Here is a 24436-nt window from a genome sequence, read left to right as displayed (position 1 = left end):
TTTCTACATCAATCTCTTTAGTACTAAAGTACCGCAAAGGGGATGAGGATAGCCTTATGGAGAAGATCTCCAAGCTCAACTTCCACTCTATCATCAAGAAGTCCAACCGTGTGAGCAGCCACCTCAAGCATCTCACAGGCTTTGCACCCCAGGTAATTTACATCAACTGCCAAGTGCACTTACACCCTGCAGTGCTTCTGTGGTGGTATCTGCTGTCCCCCTACACCTGCTACTTCCCCGATGAGTGACTCTGATCCTGGCCAGCAAGGCAGAGTGAGCTTAGGGTCTGAACCACCCATCTCTGCTGTCTGGCTTGTGAGCAGGAGGCCCCACATCTTGCACTCTGCGGGGTGCTGGAGTCCTGCATTGCCTCCCTTGAGATGTTTTCTCTCACAGCTGAAGGATGAAGCCTTTGAAGAGACAGAGAAAAATTTCCGAATGCAGGAGCGGCTGATCAAGTCCTTCATCCGGGACCTTTCCCTCTACCTGCAGCACGTCCGGGTGAGTCAGTCTGGGTGTGATGCCCAACCCACGGGGCTTGCTGTGCACTGCCCCTCCTGCCTGCATGGTGTGTGGCCAGTGCTCCTGCCCTCAGCCCTGCGACTGGGGTGGTCTCTGAGAGTCTGGGCTGCCCTGGGAGGCCTTTTCTCCTGGGCAGCAAGCATGGCTGTGCTGACTGTGTGTCCCTGGTGCAGGAGTCAGCTTGCATGAAGGCCCTGGCAGCAGTGAGCATGTGGGACCTGTGCACAGAGAAGGGCAGTGGGGACTTGGACCAGTTCCAGAAAGTGAATCGGCTCATCAGCGACCAGCTCTTCTCCGACTTTGTGAGTGAGGCTGTGTTCTAGTGTGCTGGGGGCACCCTTCTGGGGCCTCCCTGGGGGCCGGCTGCAGATGGGCAGCCCCTGGGAGGCTGCAGGGAGAATTAACACAGTGTGAAAGAGGTGTGAGTGCTCCTGTTTGGCTCTTCCCTCCTGAGAGCTTTGATGCCTGTGGGTTTGTGATGTATATTGAGTGTGCCTGTTACACATTTTTTCAGCCCTAACTGAAATGTTACAGCTCATTACGTGAGTGGTTCAGGTACTTCCCATAGAGTTGCCCACACTGGCATATTTATGTAAGATTGTAGAATAGTTCCTGTTGGAAGGACTGTGGAGCTCTGGTGGGTGCCATCAGGAAGATGGACCCCGTGTGCCCTGAGGAGGTTTTGTGCTGGAGGGTGAGCTGCTCTGTTCACTGCACAGTGAGAGAGCGCACCTTGACTCACCTGGTCTCTGCATCTCTGCCCACCAGAAAGAGCGGACAGAGCGGCTGGTGAGCTCACCCCTGAACCAGCTGCTGAGCATGTTTGCGGGGCCCCACAAGCTGGTGCAGAAACGCTTTGACAAGCTCCTTGACTTCCACAACTGCACGGAGCGAGCGGAGAAGCTGAAGGACAAGCGAACGCTGGAGGAGCTGCAGTCAGCCCGCAACAACTATGAGGCCCTCAACGCCCAGCTGCTGGACGAGCTGCCCAAGTTCCTGCGCTTCGCCAAGGAGCTGTTTGCCAGCTGCGTGCGGGGCTATGCTGAGGCACACTGTGACTTTGTGCGCCTGGCCTTGGAGGAGCTGAGACCCCTGTTGTCGGTGGGTTCCTGGAGCACAGCCAGCACTCTGGGCTCAGGGCAGTGCTAATCCCTGCGTGGGGCTTGTCCCCGAGCCTCCCTGGGACTCGTCCAATTGCGGGGGAAGCTGCTGCTGCAGTTTCAGGTCCCAAGTGCCTTGGGGAGGGCTGCTGTGGGATGCTCTCAGGGCAGGGATTGTGGGGTCACAATGCAGTTGTGCACAGAGATGGTGAATGCTGTGGCTGTTCCTGGAGCAGTGGCAGGAGAGGATTTGCCTGGGAGAATCTCAGGTCATGAGTTTGGGGAGAACTCAGAGCTGGGTCAAGACAGGACTGCAAATGTGGGCCTGATGCAAGTCACAGGCAAGACTCAGAGCCCTGCCTGGCCTGGGAGCTAATGTGGTCTCTGCTGTAGCTCTTGAACACTTCTCCCAGCATCTGTCACCTAACCATGACCTCCAAACTTGCTCTGGTTCCAGTTACTGAAGGTGTCCAGCAGGGAGGGGAACCTCATTGCTATCTTCCAGGATGAGCACAGTCGAGTCCTCCAGCAGCTTCAGTCCTTCACCTTCTTCCCAGAGTCCCAGGCGGCTCCCAAGAAGCCTTTTGAAAGGAAGAGTGTGGAGCGGCAGTCTGCCCGGCGGCAGCCCCTTGTTGGTTTGGTGAGTTCCCTCTGCCCCGTGTCAGGGCTTGCATTGCCCAGGGCAGCCGCTCATGCCCACCTTGTTCCTCTGCAGCCTAGCTACCTCCTGCAGTCAGATGACATCCGAGCTGCCCTCCTGGCCCGCTATCCCCCAGACAGTCTCTTCCAGGCAGACCGCAATTTCAATGCTGCCCAAGACTTGGATGTCTCACTGCTGGAGGGAGACATTGTGGGTGTCATCAAGAAGAAGGACCCCATGGGCAGCCAGAATCGCTGGCTCATAGACAACGGGGGTAGGTGGCTGCTCCCTGCCCTTGGCACCTGCTGTGTGTCCCCTCCTCTGGTCCCCCTGTGCCCCAGTCTGAACTCCCTTCCTCTCCCTCTCTGCAGTGACCAAGGGCTTTGTGTACAGCTCCTTTCTGAAGCCTTACAACCCACGCCGCAGCCAGTCAGATGTCTCTGTTGGCAGCCATTCTTCGAACGAGTCAGAGCACAGCAGCTCCTCTCCCCAGAGCAACACCACACTGACCTTCAGCCCCAGTGGGGCGGCCGTCACCTTCACTCAGAAACCCCTGCAGGACTCAGCCTCCCTGGCAGACCTTTACCAGTCCCCACAGCCTGCCACGGAGGTGGACTCCCCCTCTCTGCCCCAGCTTGGCTCTGGTGACAGGACAGCCCCACTAGAAGCTGGTACAGTGACATCTCAGCGCCGCTACAGCCGCCCTGAACTGAGCTGCAGCCCCAGCTCTCGCAACGGGCACCTCACCAAAGCACATCTCAGGCCCGCAGCCTTGGTGGAAGACAGAGACTCTGGGCTGGAGAGCAGTGAGTCAGAAGGCAACCAGGTGAGGCCCCTCAACCTCCCCAGGCAGCTGGGGATGCCAAGGACTGGTCCTATTGCTTGAGTGGGGGCTGAATCATCCTCCTCCCTGGCAGTGACCAGGGAGAGGTGGGACTTGGAGGCTATTTTGTCCCAAAAGGCTGAGATGGAGGATGGGACCTTTTCTCCTAGTGGCAGAAGTGCAGAGGCAGAGAGCTAGGCTGCAAATGGGGGTGGGCACGTGAAGGCAGGGCAGCTCTGGCAGAGGCCAAGACAGGGTTGTGGTGTCGCTGTTTGGGGAGAGGAACAAAAACTGACACATCCTGTGCAATGCCACAGCAAGGCTGGGCTGGGGGCAAAGCCCACAGACTTCATGCAGACCCTGCACGGCCATGCAGCTGACACTCTCCCTCTGTCTGGCAGGTCTATTATGCTCTCTACACCTTCAAAGGCCGAAACACCAACGAGCTGAGTGTGTCAGCTAACCAAAGACTCAGGATCCTGCAGTTTGAGGACATCACAGGCAATCAGGAGTGGTGGCTGGCCGAGGCGCATGGGAAACAGGGCTATGTGCCCTCCAGTTACATCCGGAAGACAGAGTACACGTGAGGCAGCGGGCAGGAGCCTGCACCCCATACCTTGTTCCTGCCAGGACTGCCAGGGGCCTCAGGGAGGCTGGCCAGCCCTGCAGCCTCTACTGCTTGCCTTGAGGCTGTGTCCCTCGCAGCCTTGCAGTGATCCTGGGCCCCAGCATGCTGGCTGCCACTTGCTCTTCTGGGAAGGAAGAAGGGTGGGCTGGCAGGGCAGGCAGGAGCATGCAGCTTCTGTGAGGGCAGGGGTGAGTTCACCTATGCTGTTTGAGTCTCCTGTGTCTGTCCAGGAGCAGGGGAGCAAAGCCTGGGGCCATGACCCAGGAGGGTAAGGCTCCACCAGGGCTGAGGAGCTGCTGTAGGTTTAAATTGTGGAAGATTAATGCTGAGTTTCTGGAGCCCGTCTTCAGCCCAGTAGTGTTAAAAGCAACCAGGGCCCTTTGAATGTGGTCCCTGTGTCTTCTTGGCAGCAGCAGCAGAAGCCTGGTCTCGCCTGTCCGTGCAGGACTTCGGCATGGGACATCCGCACGCTGCCTGGAGAATCAGCTCTGAGGTTCTGTGGGAGTAATTGAGCTGCAGGGCTGGGATGGGCCCAGCCTCCGAAACCCCCTACAGCAGGTGCTTCATCCCTGTGCTTTGTCTCCCAGGGGCTTGGGCCTCTCTCAGCTCTGCTGCTAGCAGCAGCCATTGCATTCTCACCCTCCAGGTGGGCCAGAGGTCCAGAACACCATCTTCCCTTGACAGCACAGTATCTCCAGTGCCCAAGACCTACTTGTCTTCACACTGGTATCCCTGGGCTGGAGCAGGGCAGAAGGCAAAGCACAGGCTTTGTGTTTCAGAAAAATCACAGCCTGATTTTCTGGGGGCTCTGACCAGGGTTGTCTAGCCTGTGCCTTCCTGCAGGGCACCGGAGACACTGCTGACATGCTGGGAGGGAATGCGGTGCCCTTTGCTGGCGTGGTGTGTCTTACCCGCTGCTGCCGTGCCCTGAAGGAGGGAAGCGGGAAGCTCCCTTCTCTTGGGGTAGTGTTTGTATCCCCTGTACTGCTGCTCTGTAAATAAAGATTTGCCCTTGTGTATAGGAGGTGCCTGTGCAAGTGTCGGGACAGTCGGGAGGAGTGCCTGGCCAGTTCTGGGCTCGGGGCAAAGCCCACAGACTTCATGCAGACCCTGCAGGGCCAGGAAGAACATGTACCTTTCGGTGGGGTCCAGCATGCTTCTGCCTTGGTGTTTGTGCCAGCTGCAGCTCAGGCACTAGGAAACACTCAGAGGAAAGTTCATTAAAATGAAGCGGTTGCACTGCTTTCTCCCCCCACTGTGTGTTACATGACTCAGCTGGGGCTGCAGGTGGCTTTGGGCTTTCCTACCACCAGCCAGGGGTGAAGGGGTTTGCCCTGCTGTGAGTGGGGTGGGCAGCACGCACATGGGCACAGGCTGCCTGCATGCCAGCCGATGTCACTGATACAGCTCCCGGCTTTCCTGCCCAAGAACAGGGAAGGGTCAAGAGTCTGTCAACAGTAACCACTGTATTTTGCGTGTGTACATGTCAGTGTAGCACATACATGAGCCTGCACCTCCCCAACTTGTCTCCACCACCATCAGGTTTGTAGTCTGGAGCCACAGCCCAAAATCTGCCCCATTAGTGGTTACAATAGCTCCAGGGACTTCCTCATTTATTTGCACTACAAGCAAAGGGAGCTGTAGCCACAGGGAAGGCAGGCAGGCTCTGGCTTCTCCACCTCCACTGCCAGAGAGTAGTGTTCATACCTGGGTATAGCTTTGCTACTTGATTGGGACTCCCCACCCACGTTCGTCTGCCAGACCTGTGTTAGCAGCTTCCCCCAAACACTGGCTAGGTTTCAAGCTAAACCAGGGCTTATTTAGCATGCCTTAAAGTCAGACTTTTAGTTGGAACACTAAAAAGTTACAAAAAAGTAAATAAATGGTAACATTCACTCTTAGATTAAAACCGTACAATTCATTCTACAGTGCTGAAGCATCTCTCAGCTAGGTTCCCCTGGCATGGTGAAATACAAAAACTAAGACCCCCAAGGGGGTCGTGGTCTCCCTGCCTGGAAGGTAACTTTTTCCCTTTATACCGGAATAAATTATGCAGCTCCAGACCCTTGCGTGCAAGGTAACAAGGTTAACAGCTCGCTTGGGTCCAGGTCCTCTGTCCCTGACCGCCAGAGAAGCCACCCTCTCCGCTGCCTGGCTGCAGGGAGACACCGGTGCCTACTTGGTGAGTGCCAGTGGGAGGGAGCTGCCCGTGCAAGCACCCACACACTGCTCTGCTCCACCTACAGCATGGTGGTTTCTGTGTTCATGATGCCGGCATCCTTTGCCATTGCGGAGAAGACACCCTGCTTCTTGAGCAGCTCCTCAGGGCTGTCGTATTCCACAATCCTCCCAGCCTGCAGCACCATCACCCTGGCAGCAGGAACAAAAAGGGCCTGAGCTCCCGGGATCTGAGCTGGTAGCAGCGCTGGCACAAGCACCACGGCCCCACCGACCCTCACTCCGACAGCCACGTCATGCGGTTCATCTCGGCACAGAGGCGAGGCACAGCTCTCCTTCCTGTGCCAGCAGGGTGACACACTTAAGGTGTCAACAGCAAACACCTCTATGGCCTGTTGCTGTAAAGAAGGATCGCCAGAAATGTTTCTCGCCACAAAGGCGTAACTACTGCATGGCCATCCTTGTCATCCCTCTGTTCTCTCCTAGAACCTCTGTATATTGCTGTCCCGGGCACTGCATCCACCCCTGCCCCTCTGGCTGCATCCTTGATCCCGACCCTTGCCCCACCATGCTGCCCCACGGTACCTGTTGCTGTCCATGATGGTGTGGAGGCGGTGGGCAATAGTGAGGACAGTGCAGTCTGCAAACGCGTTCCGGATTGTTGTCTGAATTAAGTGATCTGTTTCCAGATCTACAGCTGCTGTTGCTTCGTCCAGGATGAGGATCTTGGCTTTGCGGAGAAGGGCCCGGGCCAGGCACACCAGCTGCCTCTGCCCAACACTGGGATGACATGGAGAACATGAATTACTAGGCAGACACCAGCACGGCTTCTGCAAGCCTACTGCCACATGCTGCCCTGAGCCCACCACCATGCCTGCCCGGCCTTCCCCCAGCTGATCATCAGCCACCCTGCGCACCGTGTCCCTCAGCATCTTGCTCTCTGGGCCACCACACCATGGAAGGGTTAGCTCACACTACTCTGTGAGAGCTCTGACTCCTGGACCCTTTTCTCCCACCTTCACCTCCCAGAAGCTTCTGTGCCCTTGTCCTGGGCAGACACTCTACTGGAGGCTGCTGTCCCAGGCTGGTCCCTGGGACCCAGGGAAGGGCGGGAGCTGGGCATGCCTCCACTGCTCTGCTCACCTCAGGTTCTCCCCTCCCTCGCTCACAACATGCAGCAGCCCCTCAGGAAGGTCTTGCACATATGTCTTCAGGTGGGCTAGCTCAAGGGCCTTCCAGACCTCCTCGTCTGTGTACTGGTCAAAAGGGTCCAGGTTCATCCGCAGGGTGCCAGTAAAGAGGATGGGGTCCTGCCAGGGACAGCACCGTGTTCAGTCACACCACAGCCATTCAGCAGGGGCGACGGCTCCAGGCCCCCGAGGCTGGCTCCATCCTGCCCACACCGCTGCTGCAGCTGGGCAGGAGGTGGTGGTGCCATGCTCACAGGCCCTTGGAGTCTCTGCAGCACCCAGGAATGCACTAAGGGCAACGCATCCCCAGGGAACAAAGCCAGGGAGGCTGTGCAGCAGTGGAACATGGAAAGGCAGGGATCAGCTCACCTGGGGGATGATGGTGAGGTTCTGGCGCAGGTCATGGAGGCCAATTGTCGCTATGTCCACCTCGTCAATGATGATTGTCCCTCCAGCAGCCTCCAGCACACGGAATAGGCAGTTGGTGAGGGAGGATTTTCCAGCCCCAGTCCGGCCCACAACCCCAACCTGTGGAAGCAGCTACTTAGACCAGCTGACAGGGTTAAAGGAAGCAGAGCATATGCTCTCCATCTTGGTCTGGTGGGACTTCCAGCCCTGCATCTGAAATCACCATCTCCCAGATGGTCTCTGGTCCCTGCCCTGCAGCTCGAGTTCCCAGGAGTCACAATCCTGTCACCATCCCTCCCCAGCCTACAGACTGAAACCAAGAGGAGAGAAACAACTTCAACACAGTGTTGCTCTGGAAAGAGTGGAGTGAAGGCAGAGAGGTCCTCACCTTCTCAGTGCTCCCAATAGTGCAGGTGATCTCCTGAAGAACCAGATCCAGCTCAGGTCGGTAGCGAACCTTGTAGTCAATGAACTGGATCTCACCTTTGCTGGGCCAGCCAGGAGGTGGTCGCTTTTCTGTCACCCATGGAGCCTGGAGGCATAAGAGCATTAGAGGGGTTGCACCCTGTGATACTGGCTAGCACCAAGCTGTGCAGCAGGTGTTTGTCTGGACCCTGGTCTCCTCACCTCGTTCTTCACCTTCGTGTACTCATGTACACGCTCCACAGCCACAATGTTCGTCTCCAGCTCTGAAGAGGTCCGCACCAGCCAGTTCAGTGTCTGCGTCACCTGCATGGCACAGCCAGAAGATGCAGAGCTCAGTGGGACCCAGGAACAACCACCTCCCACCTCAGCTGAGGGACTCAGCCTGGGTGCGAGCATCCCTGGCCTGGCCCCTAACTCTCCACTCCCCAGCAACAGCCCCCTCTCCCCAGCCCCTCAAAAGCTTTGCTGCAGCTTCTCTGATCCCAACAGGACCATGCTCCTCCCCACAGCAGCAAGTATCCCCCTCACACTGGGATGTGTTTTCCCCTGGTTCCATAGCAGCTCCCCAGATGATGGGACACCCCAACTAATGTCCTCTCCATGGATCAAAGCTGGAGACATCCTGCAGCCAGGCCAGAGCTCCCAGGAACAGTCCTGTCCTGGAGTCAGAAAAAGCTTTCGTTGACTCACATTGAGGGCAGAAGAGACAGAAAGACCCACAATGCCGCCTTCCAAAGTGCCCTTTGAAATCACTGCCAGAAGTGCAGAGAAGAAGACCACCAGGCTCCCAACAAACTCCAGACGGATGGCCAGCCACCTGTACCAGGAGAGGATAGCTGAGGGGTGGTGGGAGAGGCATCAATCATCAACACAGGGCCCGCCAGTAAGTCCAGCACCCCACCACCATCCCTGCGCATCCAGCCCCGAGCCCAGCGCTGTACACATGGTACCTGCACCCACACAGCATGTGATTTGTGGCCAATTCTGCAAGCAGATTCATTGCATCTGTCAGTCCCCCCGTGTCTCACACATAACCTCCTGTGCTGATAATGCCATGTTTCAGAGGAGCCCCAGCTGTACAACCCTCAAACATCCAAAGCATCTACCAGTAATATATCAACACCACAGTGCCCCCATGGCACCGCCACCTGGCCTCTTCCCTGAACCCACTGAGAGCATCTCAGCCCTTGACAGTGCAGCTCAACCTGCTCAGGCTCTGGGCACTTTGTGGGGGGCAACACTCTCGTTTTCAAAATCACCCTAAAATGTCCCCTTCCCACAGATGGTGTCCCAATCCCAAGCTCCCCAGTTCCTACACAGACCTTCTGTCCTAAGATCAAGAGGGAGGACTGCAGCATCTCAGGGACCTCCCTCAAGACCCAGAAGCCCATGGACAGAGGTGCTGCAGGCTGTGCTGTGGCATAAGAAATAAAACTCACCGATTTGAGATTATCCAGGAGTAAACACTTTTCTGATTTATGTCCATGGTGCTCTCATTTTGCTTCAGGAACCGTTCTTGGTGTCCGTAGGCACGTATCACGGAAAGCCCTGACACTGTCTCACCGAAGTGGGAGTAGATGGGAGACCTGGTGACAGAATCCAGACGCCGTAGCTGGCGTGACGTGGAGACATAGAAGCGCTGAAATGAAGGACACAGCTTGGTTACCAACACAAAGCCTGACAGCAACAAAAGATACTGCTATAAGCAGGGAAGAAGCTTTTCCCAAGCTCTGGTTACTCACCAGCACAAAATAGTAGAAGATGCTCAAAGGAATAATAATGAGAGCGAAGAATGGGGTGGCCAAGGAAATCATGAGCAATGTGCTAATGATGGCCATGAAACAGGAGAGCCAGCTGCGAAAGGACATGGGAATGGTCTCATCTATTGTGAAGATGTCCTGGAGCATTCAAAGAAGTAGGGAGAAGCAGTCAGTAATCCCAGCGAGAGGGAGAAACCCACAGGCCCCAAACCTACAGGGTTCCTACATGCTCATCAACACAGTGCTAGACACTTGCAAAAATATTGGATGACAGTGAGTTGGTGTTAGAATCACAACCCCATTTAGGGCCATAGCTCTTAGCTTGGGAACGGCTGGTTTAACAGACAAGCTTTCTATAATATTCCCCTGTAGCACAGACCAGCTTTGGAAACTATATCTTCATCTGGACCCAGGATGCATGAGCAGGAATTGAGGCAGAAAGAGGGACAGGGCTGACTCCAGGTCCACGCAGGTGCACCCAGGTCTCCAGCTAGTCATCATCCGTCTCCTAGCTGGGCACCACAAACTCCCTCATCTCAGAGTAAACCAAGCAGGCCCATAGGTTTGATCTCAAGAGCAATTTTTGTTTCCAAAAATCAAGTGGTGGCACCAAAGGAGGAAGTGGAGTAGCAGCACACTTGAAACTACCTGTTTGTGTTCTCCCTCCTTTCTCATTTTCTCTTTTTTTTTTTTTAATGAGCTTCATTTACATAACAAAGAACATATATTTTGCTGAAAGTCCATAACCAGGACATGTCAGTGTGTGACATGAGCTCTAGGCTCCCACCTCTCTTGGTAAACTACTCTGGACCTCTTCAATTTCTCAACATCCCTCTAGACCAGGTGGCCCCAGAACAAGACACAGTATCCAGGTGTGGCCTCCCTAGCACTGAGCCGAGGAGATAACAACTCCTGCAACTTGCTGGCCACTCTCCTCCTGGTATAGCCCAAGATGTCGTTTGCCTCACAGCCAGCCTCACATCCACCATGCCCTTCTTGTCCCTTCCAGGCCCTGATCTGGGCTCATCTGTGCAGTGTTGAACAGCAACAGAGTTATGCCACCACCCAATGCTCTCCAGACCTGCTGGAACACTTTCTTCATGTTGGGGCTGTTCTCTTACCTTGGCAAACCTATTGACAATGCGGCCAGTCGGGGTCGTGTCAAAAAAGCTCATGGGCACACGCAGGATGTTGCCGAGCAGTTGCTGATGCATGACCCGGGAGGCTCGCATGGCACCATGAGCAGAAAGGATGGTTGCAAAGAGTAGGAAGAGAGCTGCAAGGAGAGCACAAGGCGGTCATCACCAGCTCATGTGTGACTCTGGCCCCAGGCACCCTTTGGCTCAAGGGACACATCAAGGAGCTCCAAGCCAGCAGCTCTGCAGCGAGCCACTGTGATAGCCCAGCATCCCACCTTCTTGGGAGGCCCCAGTAATTGTGTTCCACCACAGGGGAGGAACGCTAACCCTTTGGAAGGCCTTGAGCCATAGCACTATCTCCAAACTGATTAAGGACGGTGACTTCTTGGGGCAATTTATGCTGGTTTCAGACTGATCTCTGCCCTCAGTTCAGCCAGGAACCAGAAGGAAGGCAGCAGCAGGCAAATGAGCGCAGTGCTGGCTCCCCTGCCCCTTGCTGCATCCCTGGCTGCAGGCCTTGCAAGCCATATCCCTTATGGCCACACAGCTGAGGTGAGTGGGACCCCCTGTGCTCCCACGCTCACCTTGTGACACCCCCAGCGCCCCAAAGACACCAATCCGCAGGTCTCGCTGCTCCACGGGATAGGTCTGGTTCAGGTAGCGCTGTGCATCATCAGTCCAGGCACTGAGCCACAGGTTGGTCCCCACAAAGGCGACATACTGCCCAACATAGCCCATGGCAACCCAGAAAGAATACCACAAGCCAACAGCACGCAGGTACCGCAGGTACATGGAGAACTTCACCTGTGAACCGATTCAGCCCATCACCACTGCCCAGCAAACTGTGGCCAATGACACCCCGGCACAGCCTCGGGGCTCCCACCTTGCTGCCCACAGTGCTCCCCTCCACCACCTTGCCCACCAGTCCCAGGCAGCTCTGCCTACTTCAGTGTCTCTTGGCTGCAGTGGGACCACAGATAGCTAGCACCAGCTTCTCTGAGACACAGTCGGGGTCTTGTACCTGTGCTTCATCCATCCATCCATCCATCCATCCATCCATCCATCCATCCATCCATCCTCCTCACCTTGCCGGTTTCCACAGCTTCTTTTTCAATCAGTTGCTGACCCTTCAGCTTCTTGGGGGGATCCTCCTGGGTCTTCTTCCAGGAATTGGTGCTGCTTTTACTAAGGCTGCAGGGAGGTGTTGTTAGTCACAGGGTGCTGGATGGGTCCTACTCTCCTGGGGGTCCATCCCTATGCTGCCCTGGGACTACAGTGCTGGAGCCCTCTGGGAAATAATGTCCTAACTGGAGCAGCTTTGAAAGAGCCTTGTGGAAGCCCTAGTCATTTGCAGCCTTGAAATCATCGCACTCATCCCCAAAAGCAGAACCAGACAGCAGCATGAGTTTCAGGGAAGACCACAGAGTTAAGGCTGTGACACACTAACACGAGTAAAGGCAAGATCAGATGCTCCTGACCCAGCCCAGCTAGTGTAGGAGCAGGTAGAGAAAGTCCCAGCGGGAAGCCCCCAGACCCCTTTTTGCAGGGAAGCAGTGCAGGAGGCAGGAGGGAGAGCTGAGAGCTCAGGTCAAGTCCCACCTGCGACTGAACTCCCTCTGATGGATGCTGGCCTCTCGCTTCAGGGTCATGGTCACCACATCATCAGGGCCGTCTTCCACACAGGGCTCAACGTCTTCATCACCCTGCTCTTCATCCTCAGCTAAAGCAACAGCTACAAGCACAAGGATGAGGGAAGGTAGGGAGGAGAAAGCAGATCCCATGCACCACACCTCTGCTGCACCCAGCTCCATCCCACACCCCAGGCCCAGGCTGTGTCCTACCACTACACATCACACCTTCTCCAGCCCTGCTGCAAGCCCAATACAGCAGGAGGAAGAAATCCATTGTGCTGGCAGGAGAACTGACACAGGGCTCCACTGCATGGAGGCAGTTCCTGCTGCTGATGTACCAGTACCACTGGTGGGACCCCAAGCAGATATCTATGCTAGTTTAGTAGGTCATATCACTCCAGTTCAGGAGCATCCTTTTGAGCAGGTGGAGATGGGTCCTGTGGCAACAGACTGGGAATAGCCAGGCTCCAGCTGAGCAACCAGGCTGAGCCCAGGCAAGGTGAGCATCTGCCTGACCAGACACCTCTCCGCCCCATAGCGCAGGGGGACATGATAGAGATGAAACGTTATCCAACAGCACATTTAGAATAAACCAAAGGATCTTTCTCACCCCAGCATCACTAAGGTAGGGAGCCTGTTGCCACATAAAATTATGGGACCCACAAACATAAATAAACTAAAAAGGAAGTAAAAAAATAGACAGGTCCTTTGCTGGCTGTTCAACATCACGTCTGGATGCCAATCTGAAGCAGAAAGTCCTTGTGCTGCTGATTGCCAGAAGCTGGGAAGGACTCACAGCAGCCACCACTGGTGCCTGGGCTGGATAAAGCCAGGTCAGGCTGACAGATCAGGTCACACGCAGCCCCTCTAACTGCCACAGCCCCATTGTGTTCCAGTACCTGTGGTATTTTTCTCTGAAGCATCCTCCTCCTGGCTGCCATACAAGTTCAGAAACTGGGCAAAGGCCCCCCTGTTTGCAAGCAGGGTGCTGTAGGAGCCATGCTCAGACACTGCTCCTTCCACCAGCACCACGATGTTATCGACCTGGGGCAGGAAACTGATACTGTGTGTCACCAAGATCCGTGTCTGCAACAAAGTGGTTGCAGGGTAGTGAGCATCAGAGCACCCCTTGTTCCCCATCCATGGGCCTGCAGGCTTTCCATCCCTACTTGGGGACCCCTCTGCTTATCAATTCCTGGCTATGGGGACATGGGGCACCCTTCTGGGGACCCACGGAGGCCTCTCCTGATTGCTGCAGCCCCACAGGAAAGCCACAGGACCCCTCTCTGTCCCAAGCAAGCAACCTCAGATTTCCCTGGATGGTCAACACCAGGCTAGTGCCATTCCTGCCTGGCTGGGTGGTGGTGGGGAGGGCACGGGCGCTCACCTTCTTTTGCAACAGCCCTTTTGGCCCCAGCACGTGGTCAAAGAGGTACTTGCCAACGTGAGCATCTACGGCAGACAATGGGTCGTCCAGGATGTAGATGTCTGCGTTGCTGTACACTGCCCGGGCCAGGCTGACTCGCTGCTTCTGGCCCCCACTGAGGTTAATGCCCTGGAAGGGACGGGATCTCCCTGAGCACTGGGCTGGCACAGGGCAACAGCTCTGTCCTCTGCTGTACGGGCTGTGGGAAACCCATAGTGCCCAGGGCTAATACCTTCTCCCCGATCTCTGTCTGGTCACCCGCAGGCAGCAATTCCAGGTCTGGAAGGAGAGCACAAGCCTTGATGACCTGCTGATACCTGGCTTCATCCAGTTCTGACCCAAAAAGGATGTTGTCTTTCAGTGTGGCATTCTGGATCCAGGCCTGCTGGGGGACATATGCCAGGGAGCCCTGAAAAGAGAGACGTGCAACCAGCTACCTTCAGAGCATCTGCCTGAGCACTGCCACCTCCTGCAGCCTGGCCTTGCCCTGAGCCACCACGCTGTGACCAGCCCTGCCCTGCTGCCCCCCTGCTGGGCTCCCAAGCAGCCCTCACAGCCCGCTGTGCCAGCCAGCTCCTCTCACCTGGATGTTGATGTGCCCCTTGATGTTCTCCATCTCCCCAAGCATGGCTGACACCAGTGAAGATTTGCCTGAGCCCACAGCACCCACCACAGCCACCAGGCTCCCAGGTGCGATGTCCAGGGTGACACTGCAACAACATGAGGGCTGAGCACTGCCAGCTCATCTGGCAGCTCCTGCGTGGGACCAGCACGGAGCAGTGCCCCTGGGGCACACGCTTCTAGCAGCACTGCGAGAGGTGGCTGCCACCCCTGGCTGACACCACAGAAAGACCCCCTCTCCCCAGCCGCCCGTCCCCAGCATGGCATGGAGCACTCACTCTCTTATCGCAGCGATGCCGTCCTGCTCCCAGGCAAAGGTGGCCTCCGAGAAACGCACAGCGCTGCCTGCCAGCAGAGAGCCGTCCCTCAGGGCTGGGAAAGCCCGGGGCTGGGCCAGCCTGTGACCCACAGGGAGTAACCTGGAGGTTCACCTGCCTGCAATGGGGTTGTGGTGGATAGCTGAGGTCTTCAGGTCTTCTCCTCCCAGGTAGCGCTCCAGCCTCTCAGTCGACACATTGGTCTGCCATGGCAGAAAGAGGATGGCATGTGGGCACGGGGCACAGCTGGGTGGGCTGGCAGGACCCCCCTAAGCAGAGCACCCCATACACACAGCCCCCACCCCAACCTCTGAGCACCAAGCCTGTGTCACGTATGAGTCCTGTCCCACCCCACTGCCAGCAGAGTCCCGTGCACTGGCCCCTGGGTGTCCAAGGCCCAGGTCCATCACACACCTGAGCCCCATGTGCTGGATTGGACAGAAGTATCATAAGATCTCCCTGCACCCCCTGCCCTATGTAAGGGCTGACCTGCACCAGGGAAGAGAGGACCAAGGGCAGCATGGCCATGGGGAAGCGCAGCACATTGAAAAGGGAAATGGCAGTAAAGGCCTTCTGTGCATCCAGGATGTTGTTCTCATCCACTAGCACGTAGACAGCAAAGCTGGCCAAGGAGACCTAGGACAGACAGCAGGGAAAGCCACCATCAATATGGTTGTGCACAGCCCAGCCCCTCATGCTCCCCTAAGCCCTCAGCAGTGCCTTCCCACTGGGGACCTTTTCCCCTCCTGCTTCCCTTCTCCACTGAGTCCCGCCTCACCACCCTGATGGGATCCCTTTCCACCACAGCTCTCCTGCCAGCAACTAGGACCATACTCTGCATCCCAGGCATCTGCCAGCCAGCCCCTTCCTCGCTGCAGGAGCACTCCAGCTGAGGTTCCCAATCTTTCCCATCCCCAGCTCTGAGGAAGATGCAGCCCTCCCCAGGCCTGCTGGCACTCACCAGGAAGGGGGCACACGTAAACACGAAGATAGAGATTGACTGCAAGTAACTGAATTTCACCAAGTTCTTGAGCTCTTGTGCCCGGATCTCACTGACTTGCTTCTCAAAGGAGGGCTCCCAGGCAAAAAGCTTCAGAATCTGTGGGATGAGCAGGGTGAGCAGGTGCCAGCCTCACAGGAATGCCCATCTGCACACTCAGCTCACTGGTGGCCAGCACATCCATATCTCCAGCTCCTGGCTCGATCGGAACCTTGCTTGGTTACTGCATTTCCTCCCTCCTGTCCTGCCCCATGGCTTACAGCACTTCTCCACAGCATTCCCATTCCCTCATCCTCGGCTTACTTGTCACTGCCAGCCCCTCTGCCACCACGGCAGCCTGCTCACCACCACAGCAATGCAGGAAACCCCCAGAAAACCTTCTTTTGGCTCCCAAGTCTTGGTCCAGGTACCCAGAGCTCCTCCCCAGCCAACCTTTCAAAAGGTGAGGAAGGCACGGAAGCCAAGGGAGCTGCAGAGACTGAGGCTTGGCTATCCCAGACACAGGGGCCCCAAACTACACTGTAACGCTGGTGCTACAGGGTTATACAGATGTGCTGCCTCCAGGTAGAGTACACCAAGAAAAGCAGTGCAGCAACTTCCCAGGGGGTCTCCACTCCACAGCTCACCTTGATTCCATTGAGGATTTCACTCATTATTTTCATGCGTTCATCCTTGTTCTTCATATTTCTCACCTACAAACAGAAGAGCCAGAGATCACCTAAACCAGATAGCAACTCACCCTTGGAAATACGTCTGGGCTGCCACAGGAATGGGAAGGGTGGGCTGGACCTTGGCCCCTGGGGCTCTGGACAACCTGGGAAAAACAGCAACCTGTTATCAGGTAGAAGCTAAAGCTTTATTTGATGGTTGGCAAAATCTCATTTTCAGTCCTCAAGGCTGCACCCAGCCCTGTTCAAGTTCAGCTGTGATGGTATAACAGGTCTCACCTGCCTCCTGTTCATCTCAGCTGATCACCCCTTGGCTCAGGCTAGAGGCACCCCCAGCCCAAGTCAGATGAGCTTCCCAGGCTGGAGAAGATCCACAGCATATCAGGAAAGGGTTGGGGAGTGTGGAAAACAAGTGAGGGGATTAACAGTGGGCCTCAGGAGTGGGAGGCCAAGGAGGATCCTGCACCCACCACTGACCTGGATGGCTTTGGCCTTGGCAACCAGGAACCCATTTATGGGGATGAGCAGCACCATGACTGCAATGCCAGCTAGGACAGAGGGGCCCAGCTCTCCCCAGAGGAAGACGATGGACAGGATAATTTGCAGGGGGGATGACCACAGCTGGTGAACAAAGTTGGCCATGTCCATGAATCTCTGGGCATCAGCTGACATCAGATTCACAGTCTCTCCCACTGTGGACTCCTTGCGGGTGGCACTGGACATGGTGAGTGCCTGGAGAGAGAAAGCATAGTCGCTGCAAGCCAATCTGGGAGCAGCCTGGCTGCTAGCAGCATGGCATAGAGCAGGGAATTAGCAGGCCAGGCTGGGTCACAGAGTTTGCTCCTGGTGCCTCTCTGCTGGCCACAGGTGCTGTCATTACTGCCTGCACACCAGGAACCACTGGATGCTGGAGGAAAGAAACACATTCCCAGGCAGGGATGCTAGTGGCTGCTGCCCCAGGTGTTGCGCTGCTTTGAAGAGAAACCTCCCTCAGCCCCTGGTCGCTATCAAACACATGGCTGCAGCACGCAGGTCCCAGGCAGAACTAGCACCCACAGTGTCCCACAAGCAGAGTTCTCCCTGCGCCTTCCTGGGAAGTGAAGGGCGCACACTCCAGTGGTCCCAGGTTGATGGGGCAGGCAACGGATGCCGGTATCCCCAGCTGGAGGAAAGCCAGCAGGGGTGATGACAGGGCCATACCAACCTTCTTGTAGATGGCAGCAATGAGACCGGCACGCACATTTATGCCAAGATGGAAGCACAAGCTGAAGTACTGCTGCAGGCAGAGGGACTGGATCAGCGCTGTCAGGAAGAGTAGGATGGAGTACAGATAGCCCTGCCAGGGAAAGGACTCCTCATCCGACACAAAGGCAATCAGCAGCCTGGAGAATAAAGGAGCCCATGAGACCCCCACCCTACTGAGACAGACCTAAGCAAGATGCCCCAAAAAAACACAGGGAGAGCACCCTCACAAGAGCAGTGACAGAGACCCTGTGCCAGACAGCTGGCTCAGTGCTCAGCCAGCTGGGGACCCCTGTTTTGCTGGGTGTCCCTGTTCTGCCAGGGACCTGCATCTCACATACAGCAATGGGTCACTAAGGTCAGATCATCCACAGAAACTGTGCAGCTCTGCAAAACAAATCCAGGGCTGAGCTGGACTGACTCATGAAGGGCCCCAAAGAAGAGCCAGAACTGTCTCCAGGGAGGGAGTAGGACTGCATAATGAACGATGTTGGGAGCAGGGAGCAAGATATCCCCTGCAAGAGCTGGCAGCCAGCTCAGATCAGTTCTTCACTATACTAACCCAACACGTTCTCACGCCTTTGGTGAGGACACAAGAAGTCCCCAGAGTGTGGGGCTGGGAGAAATACCCCTATGGAGATGGTGGGGTTGGATGCAGTGCACATAGAGAGGTGGTGGGGCTGGGTGCAAAGCCAAGGCAGGGAACGGACAGGGGCAGAGAGAAAGGACTCACTTCAGCAGCTGGGGGCTGACAAACACAAGTCCATCATGCACCAGCTTGAAAGCCACTGCTAGCAGGAGGTTCTGCCAGAAGGTCTTGCCCAGAGTTTTTATCAACCAGCCCCTGGGGAAATCCTTGCGAGGGGCAGAGTCCCCTTTGTCTCCCTTCTTCTTCCTCTTGGGCTGCTTCTCCTCCTAGAGGGAACCCCACACAGAAGTAAAGGAGCTGGTCGTGCAGGCTTCCTGCACTTGGAAGGATGCTTCCAGGGCAGCACCACAGACCCCCCAGGTCAGGCATCCCAAATGAAGCCTTAGATTTATCTCCTGTTGTGTTCCCTCTCGCTGATCTCTGCTCAGGTCATACACCCCCAGCAGTAACACCTCTCTTGTCTGTCAAAGACAATTGTTGCAAACCCCAGACCAGTCTGAATCTCTCCAAAAATCAGACATCCCAGGAAGAATCTGAGACCGGGGGTGATCACAGAGTGATGTTCACTCTGACCTCATTGCTTGGAGGTATCTGGCCTTATTTCTGACAGAAATAAGGGAGCTGCTTGTACTGCAGACTTGAGGGTGGTTGCTGTCCTTCTGCAGGGCAGAAGGATGAAGACTCTCTTGGTCTCTCAAAACATGGGGATCTGCCAAGTACAGGGCATGTCATGTACCCTGTCATGAGTTCCTCCATCCTTGCCCACAGCCCTGCAGAATCAGAGGGGAAAACCCAGCAAAGGGAGCTGCAGGGAGGCAAGATGACCCTACTGCCCAGGGCTGGACCTGGATCTCTCAGTCCCATGCAAGGCCAAGAGTAGGAAGGGATTTACCAGCACCAGGATGTCTTGGCTCTGTGCCTTGCTTATGTTGTTCCCGTGGTCCGGGTCACCTTCCCGGGATCTTTTCTTGCGTTTCCGTTTCTCCAGTTCTGCTTGGGCCTTCCTCACAGCAGTCTTCATGTTCTTCTCCAAACCAGCATAAATAGCCTGCGTCTTGTCTTTATCTTTCAATTCCCAGATATCCTCTATCTCCAAGGGTTTGCGATAGCCCTTGAAAACCATGCTGTGGAGCAGAGAAATCTCCTCTCAGCAAGCTTCCCACACTACACCTGTTGGCAAGTCCTTGCTGCAAACGCAGAGCCTTCACACCCAGCCTGGCCCTGAGTTCGGGCTGCACCGAATGCAGTGCCTCTCATGACTAACTCCAAGCAGCCTGTGCTGCAGGCTTCCCCAAAAAGGGATGGGCCAGCCCAAAAGCACCCCTACATTTCGCCAGCCCAACCTCCCACAGAGCCCAGCTCACCTGGTGTACCATTCAAAGGTGATGGAGCTCAGGAAGGAGGCTGTCACCTCCGGGTTCTAGGGTACAAAACAAAATGGGTACCAAGAGATGATGAGGGGTAGCGTTGACAAGAATTGACTCAGCACCCCCTGCCATTAAGGACCCCAGAAATTTCAAACTGTGCCAGCTCCAGCCCCAGGAACCCCACCTCACACCCAGAAGCATCACCCCTTGGACATACAAGCAGATGCCCCAGGCTGCAAGCTCCAGCTCTTGCCGTGGCTCTCGCTGAAGCTCTCAGGTCTTCCTTCCCACAGGGGCCAGGAGTCTTTGCATGGAGCTCACCCTACCCCCATGCCACACGAGCCAGGATGTGGTACCCGAGCCCCAAGCACAGTCCCGCATGGATGTCACACCTTCTTCCTGATTTCCTTTGTTTCTGGGGCAATATCTGAGAAGCCTGAGACAAGGAAGAGCAGCAGCTGGAGCCCGTAGGAGATGAAGAAAAGGACAAACCGTGGCACATCGGAGATTGATGCCTGCAGGAATGGAGAGCCCAGAGAGACTGCTGGGGGTTTGTCTCAAGGCCATCTGGTGCTTAGAGACAAGATCCATCCCCAGGACAGTGAATGTGGCTGAGCCCAACAGGGCCATGCAAAACTTGCTCTGGGTCCTGACTCAGCTTCCCTTTGCCACCCCTCCCTGCCCTCCTCTCATAGGTCTGTAAGGGGAGAAATTTGTCCTGGAAAGCTTATGCCTCCCTCAAAGAAACAGGATGAATTCAAACAGCAGTTACTTCTCAGGTCTCTTCTGGTTCCTAGAGCAGCTGGGACCTCAGTGATACCACTGAGAGCTTGTCAAGAGATGAAGTCTGAAGGGACTTTCTTTGAGGACAGAACAAGACTGTGGGGAAGCACAAAGCTTCCTGCTGAACAAACCCAACCTGCAGGGCTCTCCGGAGGAGCGACTGGAACGGCAATATCCCACAGAGGAGGGAGAGTGTCCAGAAGCAGAAAAGTATCCCTGAGTCTCTGCACAAGCAGAAGCGCCGCACATCATGGATCAACAGGACCAGGAGCTGGGGGAAGAAAGATCAGTCAGAGGTTCAGGTAGGGCTGCAGGACTAGGTCTGGGCTCTAAACGTGCCTTTGGGACATGTCTCCTGGGATGCCAGCACACGTGTTCTGCTGGGATTCACTGCCTTGAAGACACTGAGCTTACTGCCAACCCTAAAGAAACTTCAGAGTTAATTGCATAGGGCAAAGGTTTATTTCAGGAAGACATATCAGGATCCTCATCAGAAAAGCAAGGTCTGAAGGCACCCCGACAACGCAGCAGGGCACTGTTTCTCTTTTTAGCTGTTCTCACCTTAAATTCTCAGATGTGCCCAGCTGTGAGGGGTCACACCCTGCCTCCTGTGTATTGCCTCCAGACCTGGAACTAAAGCCAGGTCAGAGTGCCAGCAGCGCACCTCTCTGGGCAGTCCTCTTGCTTAGAATTTCACGTGAACTCTGCACATGTAACTAAACAACATGACAAAATACGGAGGATAGCAAACGGGGGTGCTGCTTTTGCTTGTAGCTGCTGAGCATTTTGGCTTTATTAAGATTGCTAGAATATCCCATGTCTCACACAAGATATCTGCAGCTTCCACGCACATATTCCATCAAGCTAACAGCCTCTACATCCTCAGCTTTCTCCTCTGCCTGGGAATCCTGTGGCACTTCCCGACTGCACAAAACTGAGCAGCAACCCATGGGAAGCTGTGAGACATCAGAGCAGCGAGCCATGGTCTGATGTTCACGCTGTGCAATCAGTCCTGCAAAGCCCACACTGCTGCTGCTGAGGCTCCTGCCAGAAAGCTCAGCTACACTCGTACACATGTACACATATGTGTATATATACACACATACGCAGGCATAATACCTCTCCCAGTCTTAAGGACAAAGGGAGGGAGCACTGTACAACCAGACACCTGCCTGCAACCTGTCGCCCTTGTGCACCACCTGCACGTGTTCAGGGCTGGTCCCTACCCATTTTCCAGGCTATGCTTCCCTCATGGACACGGCTTCCTGCTAATCTCTGTGCTAGGAAAGTTTTCTGCTGCTTGACCCCACAGTCTCACACCTGTCTCTTTGGTGACACACAGCACATTTACCCACTGATCCCTTACCCAGGTGGCGATGTACAGGCTGGGGTTTGTGTACTGGACAGCTGGCAGGGGGTCCTGCTCTGTGTCCTCTACGAACGTCAGGGCCAACTCCACCACTGCCGTCAGCATCAGCAAGGTAGCCAGCACCTATGGGACAGCGGGGCAGCCGTGAGGGGAGACCCAGCCTATTGTGGGCACTGGAAACCACTGGGAGACAACACAGCTGGGCATAAAAGCACTGTTCCCCGTACAGCATTATACCCTTTCCACACAAACCTGGCTTGGGAGAGCTTTCTAGGGCCCTGTGAAGCTGCAGCACTTCCACAGGAGCACTGCCATCATTTTAAGCTTTGAGGAAAACAGCCCACAAGGTGAGAGGCCCCAGTACACACCTCTGCCCTCCCTCCCAGTGCATCCCAGCCCTGCTAATCCCTCTGTCCCAGATACACCTTAGTTCTGGGTTCCTCTTTACATTTCTGTCCCAGATGGTGCCCCAGCCCATACGCTTCTCATCTCCCCAGCCCACACCTGACTCCAGCCCAGAGGCTTTTCCACTCACCACCCCTCCAGCCCAGGCTGCTCCAGCCTGCCCTCCACGCCCCCTCAGTCCCACTCTACCTGTTTGATGATGTAGAGTTTGGTCACAGAAGATTTCTTAGTTCTGGATTTGCACATGGGCAAGAGCTGCCAAGGAGCCAAAATCCAGAAGAAGCCAAGGGGGACCCAGACCAGCACAGTCTGCTGGAAGCACACAGGCAGGTCGGCATCTGGACGAGCAAGGTAGGAGGCATTCTGGGGGCAGCAAGGACAGACAACCAAGTCACTTGGTATGACTTGACCCTCACCTGGTTCACAGCACAAAAGCCAGCAGTCCCACAGCTCCTGCCCACCCTGCTCCACCCCATCACACCCCCTTTCCTCAACAACCACCTCCCTGGCTGAGCATTGCAGCACTCAGCCAAGGTCCCAGGTGATGTGCCCCTACCCATGTATCTGCCTGAACTTGGGAGGGCCTCGCCCACAACCACCCCAAGCTGGACCCAGATCATTCCCTGAGAGGTCCATGCAGGATGTCCCATGTTCCCAGCTGGGCTGCAGGTCTAAAATAGGACAGGGCTCACTCCAGAAGCTGTCACTCATCTTTAGCTCGCAGATACTACGCAGGCTGTGCACAGCGCTCAGTGCCATGGCAGTCCTGGATAAATAGCAGAACCTCTGCTGACCACTGCCAGTTGGGTCTCCCTGGCTGAACAAACCGTGAGTCTTGGGAACTACTGCTCTCCCCTTCCACTAAGCCTCCTACCCCAAGAACAGGCAGTGGGGGTGATGCAGCCACTCACCCAAAAGACGGAGCCGCAGAACTCCTCCAGGGCTGCCGACATGGCTCAGGGCAGAAGAGACAGCAGCTTCTTCCCCTCACTCTGCCTGGCTGTGAATGTCCTGGGTGGATGTTTAGGACAAAAGTCCCCACACACCCTCAAGTGGTGTTGGGACAAAATCCCCGATGACACACAGTTAATTGTTAACTTGATGCTATTGCACAACACTACAGACCACAGCAGTGACCACGAGGGCTTTGGAAACTGCACGGGCTCTGGGGAAGGGAGGAGAGGAAGATCCAAGGAAGAGGCCAAAGGGGAGATGCAGGGAAGCTGCTGTTGTGGAGTCACTGCAGGACATCACAGCCGTTGCTCAGAAATCACAGCCTTCAACAGTGCATACCAGCAGAGACAAGCTCATATGGACCCACTACAGATGCTACTTCAGTGCAGCAGATCTCTCCTGCCAGAACAAGCCTGCTTAACGTTGCCAAAAGGTCCAGCAAAGGCTGGTCTCTCAGGAGTCAAAGATGACAGCACCCTTTTCCTCACGTGCCATCCAGCAAGGAAGCCCAGGACACCAGCAGTGCTACAGGCCTGAGAACTTGCAACATCTGGAAGCCCAGCAGACCGCATGCTGCAGTGGTCCGAGTCCCCAGGATCCGTGTTCCTTTTAGCAATTTATTCTGGGCTGCAGAGCCTGGAGACTTTCCCAGCTCTCCCTTTCCCATGTCAGTGTGGTCTGCATGTTCTGGCAACTAGCTGACCACAAAACCTAAAAGAGACTTTGCATTTTCATTCTAAAGCAACCCCCAACATCTGAGACAGCCAGAGGACCATCCCCAGAAAGCGTGACTGCCACTAAATCATCACCCTGCTGCTTAGAAAGGTGGTGTGGGGGCAGGTGAGAATGGTGCTGCTCTAAGGCTGGAACTGAATTTGCTTTATCACGCATGCTCTTGAGGAGCACTAGGTAGAAGGGGACAGCAGGGTGACCACAAGGATTCTGCTGTCTCATTGTTCATGGAGTTAGTTGACAGCTCAGAAGTCAAGGGTGACACAATGAATAATTGCTCAGGAACAACCCCCTCACCATCAACAGCAAAGAAAGGTTCAACGTCCAGCTCACTGGTTAATTATTATTGGCTTGTCTGATTAAATCCACTTGTTTTTGTAAAAGTTACTCGTAGTGCTAGGTCCTCCGGGCTGGAACCAATACACTGAGGTGAGAGCAGCAATTTGATGTAACTGATA

General features: G+C 55.4%; 2 protein-coding genes across 7 annotated transcripts in view; one reads left to right on the top strand and one right to left on the bottom strand.

Annotated features, from left to right (window-relative positions):
- DNMBP (dynamin binding protein) overlaps window positions 1-4732 on the top strand; it is a 35549-nt gene extending 30817 nt beyond the window's left edge. For all 4 annotated transcript variants that reach the window (XM_056352950.1, XM_056352951.1, XM_056352949.1 and 1 more), the window contains 8 exons: window positions 22-152; window positions 397-501; window positions 696-824; window positions 1291-1623; window positions 2080-2262; window positions 2338-2536; window positions 2634-3088; window positions 3487-4732. In XM_056352950.1, coding sequence (XP_056208925.1) covers window positions 22-152; window positions 397-501; window positions 696-824; window positions 1291-1623; window positions 2080-2262; window positions 2338-2536; window positions 2634-3088; window positions 3487-3672 — 1721 coding nt within the window. In that variant the 3' untranslated portion in view covers window positions 3673-4732. The remainder of the gene's footprint in view (window positions 1-21; window positions 153-396; window positions 502-695; window positions 825-1290; window positions 1624-2079; window positions 2263-2337; window positions 2537-2633; window positions 3089-3486) is intronic.
- Window positions 4733-5160: 428 nt separating this feature from the next.
- On the bottom strand, window positions 5161-24278 carry ABCC2 (ATP binding cassette subfamily C member 2). 3 transcript variants are annotated; one of them, XM_056352946.1, is made up of 32 exons: window positions 23204-24277; window positions 22482-22655; window positions 21885-22010; window positions 20655-20789; window positions 20128-20250; window positions 19733-19788; window positions 19261-19492; window positions 18453-18634; window positions 17682-17859; window positions 16955-17209; window positions 16436-16501; window positions 15771-15908; window positions 15299-15445; window positions 14924-15012; window positions 14771-14833; window positions 14455-14581; window positions 14104-14280; window positions 13833-14000; window positions 13345-13531; window positions 12414-12546; window positions 11900-12005; window positions 11399-11618; window positions 10797-10951; window positions 9658-9813; window positions 9355-9554; window positions 8606-8732; window positions 8117-8218; window positions 7878-8021; window positions 7451-7609; window positions 7035-7201; window positions 6477-6671; window positions 5161-6083 (listed from the first exon to the last, which is right to left on the bottom strand). In XM_056352946.1, exons 1-32 carry the CDS (start codon window positions 23243-23245, stop codon window positions 5954-5956), a joined length of 4659 nt encoding a protein of 1552 aa, XP_056208921.1. In that variant the 5' UTR covers window positions 23246-24277; the 3' UTR covers window positions 5161-5953. The 3 variants fall into 3 exon arrangements, with proteins under 3 accessions (XP_056208921.1, XP_056208923.1, XP_056208922.1); XM_056352948.1 differs by lacking the exon at window positions 21885-22010 and having other exon boundaries at window positions 23204-24278; XM_056352947.1 differs by lacking the exon at window positions 20128-20250.
- Between the last annotated feature and the right edge of the window lie 158 nt (window positions 24279-24436).

Source organism: Falco biarmicus, chromosome 9 (assembly GCF_023638135.1).
Source record: "Falco biarmicus isolate bFalBia1 chromosome 9, bFalBia1.pri, whole genome shotgun sequence".
Taxonomy (NCBI): Eukaryota; Metazoa; Chordata; class Aves; order Falconiformes; family Falconidae; genus Falco; species Falco biarmicus.
Note: the sequence above shows the minus strand (reverse complement) of the source record. Positions and strands in the feature narration are given on the sequence as shown.

Coding starts and splice junctions, on each gene's coding strand:
- ABCC2 (XM_056352946.1), bottom strand. CDS start 23,245: ATGTCGGCAGCCCTGGAGGAGTTCTGCGGCTCCGTCTTTTGG. Junction 7,610..7,877: donor CTATTGGGAGCACTGAGAAG/GTGAGGACCTCT, acceptor CTGCTTCCACAG/GTTGGGGTTGTGGGCCGGAC. Junction 6,084..6,476: donor ACCATCATGGACAGCAACAG/GTACCGTGGGGC, acceptor TCCTGCTGCCAG/GGTGATGGTGCTGCAGGCTG.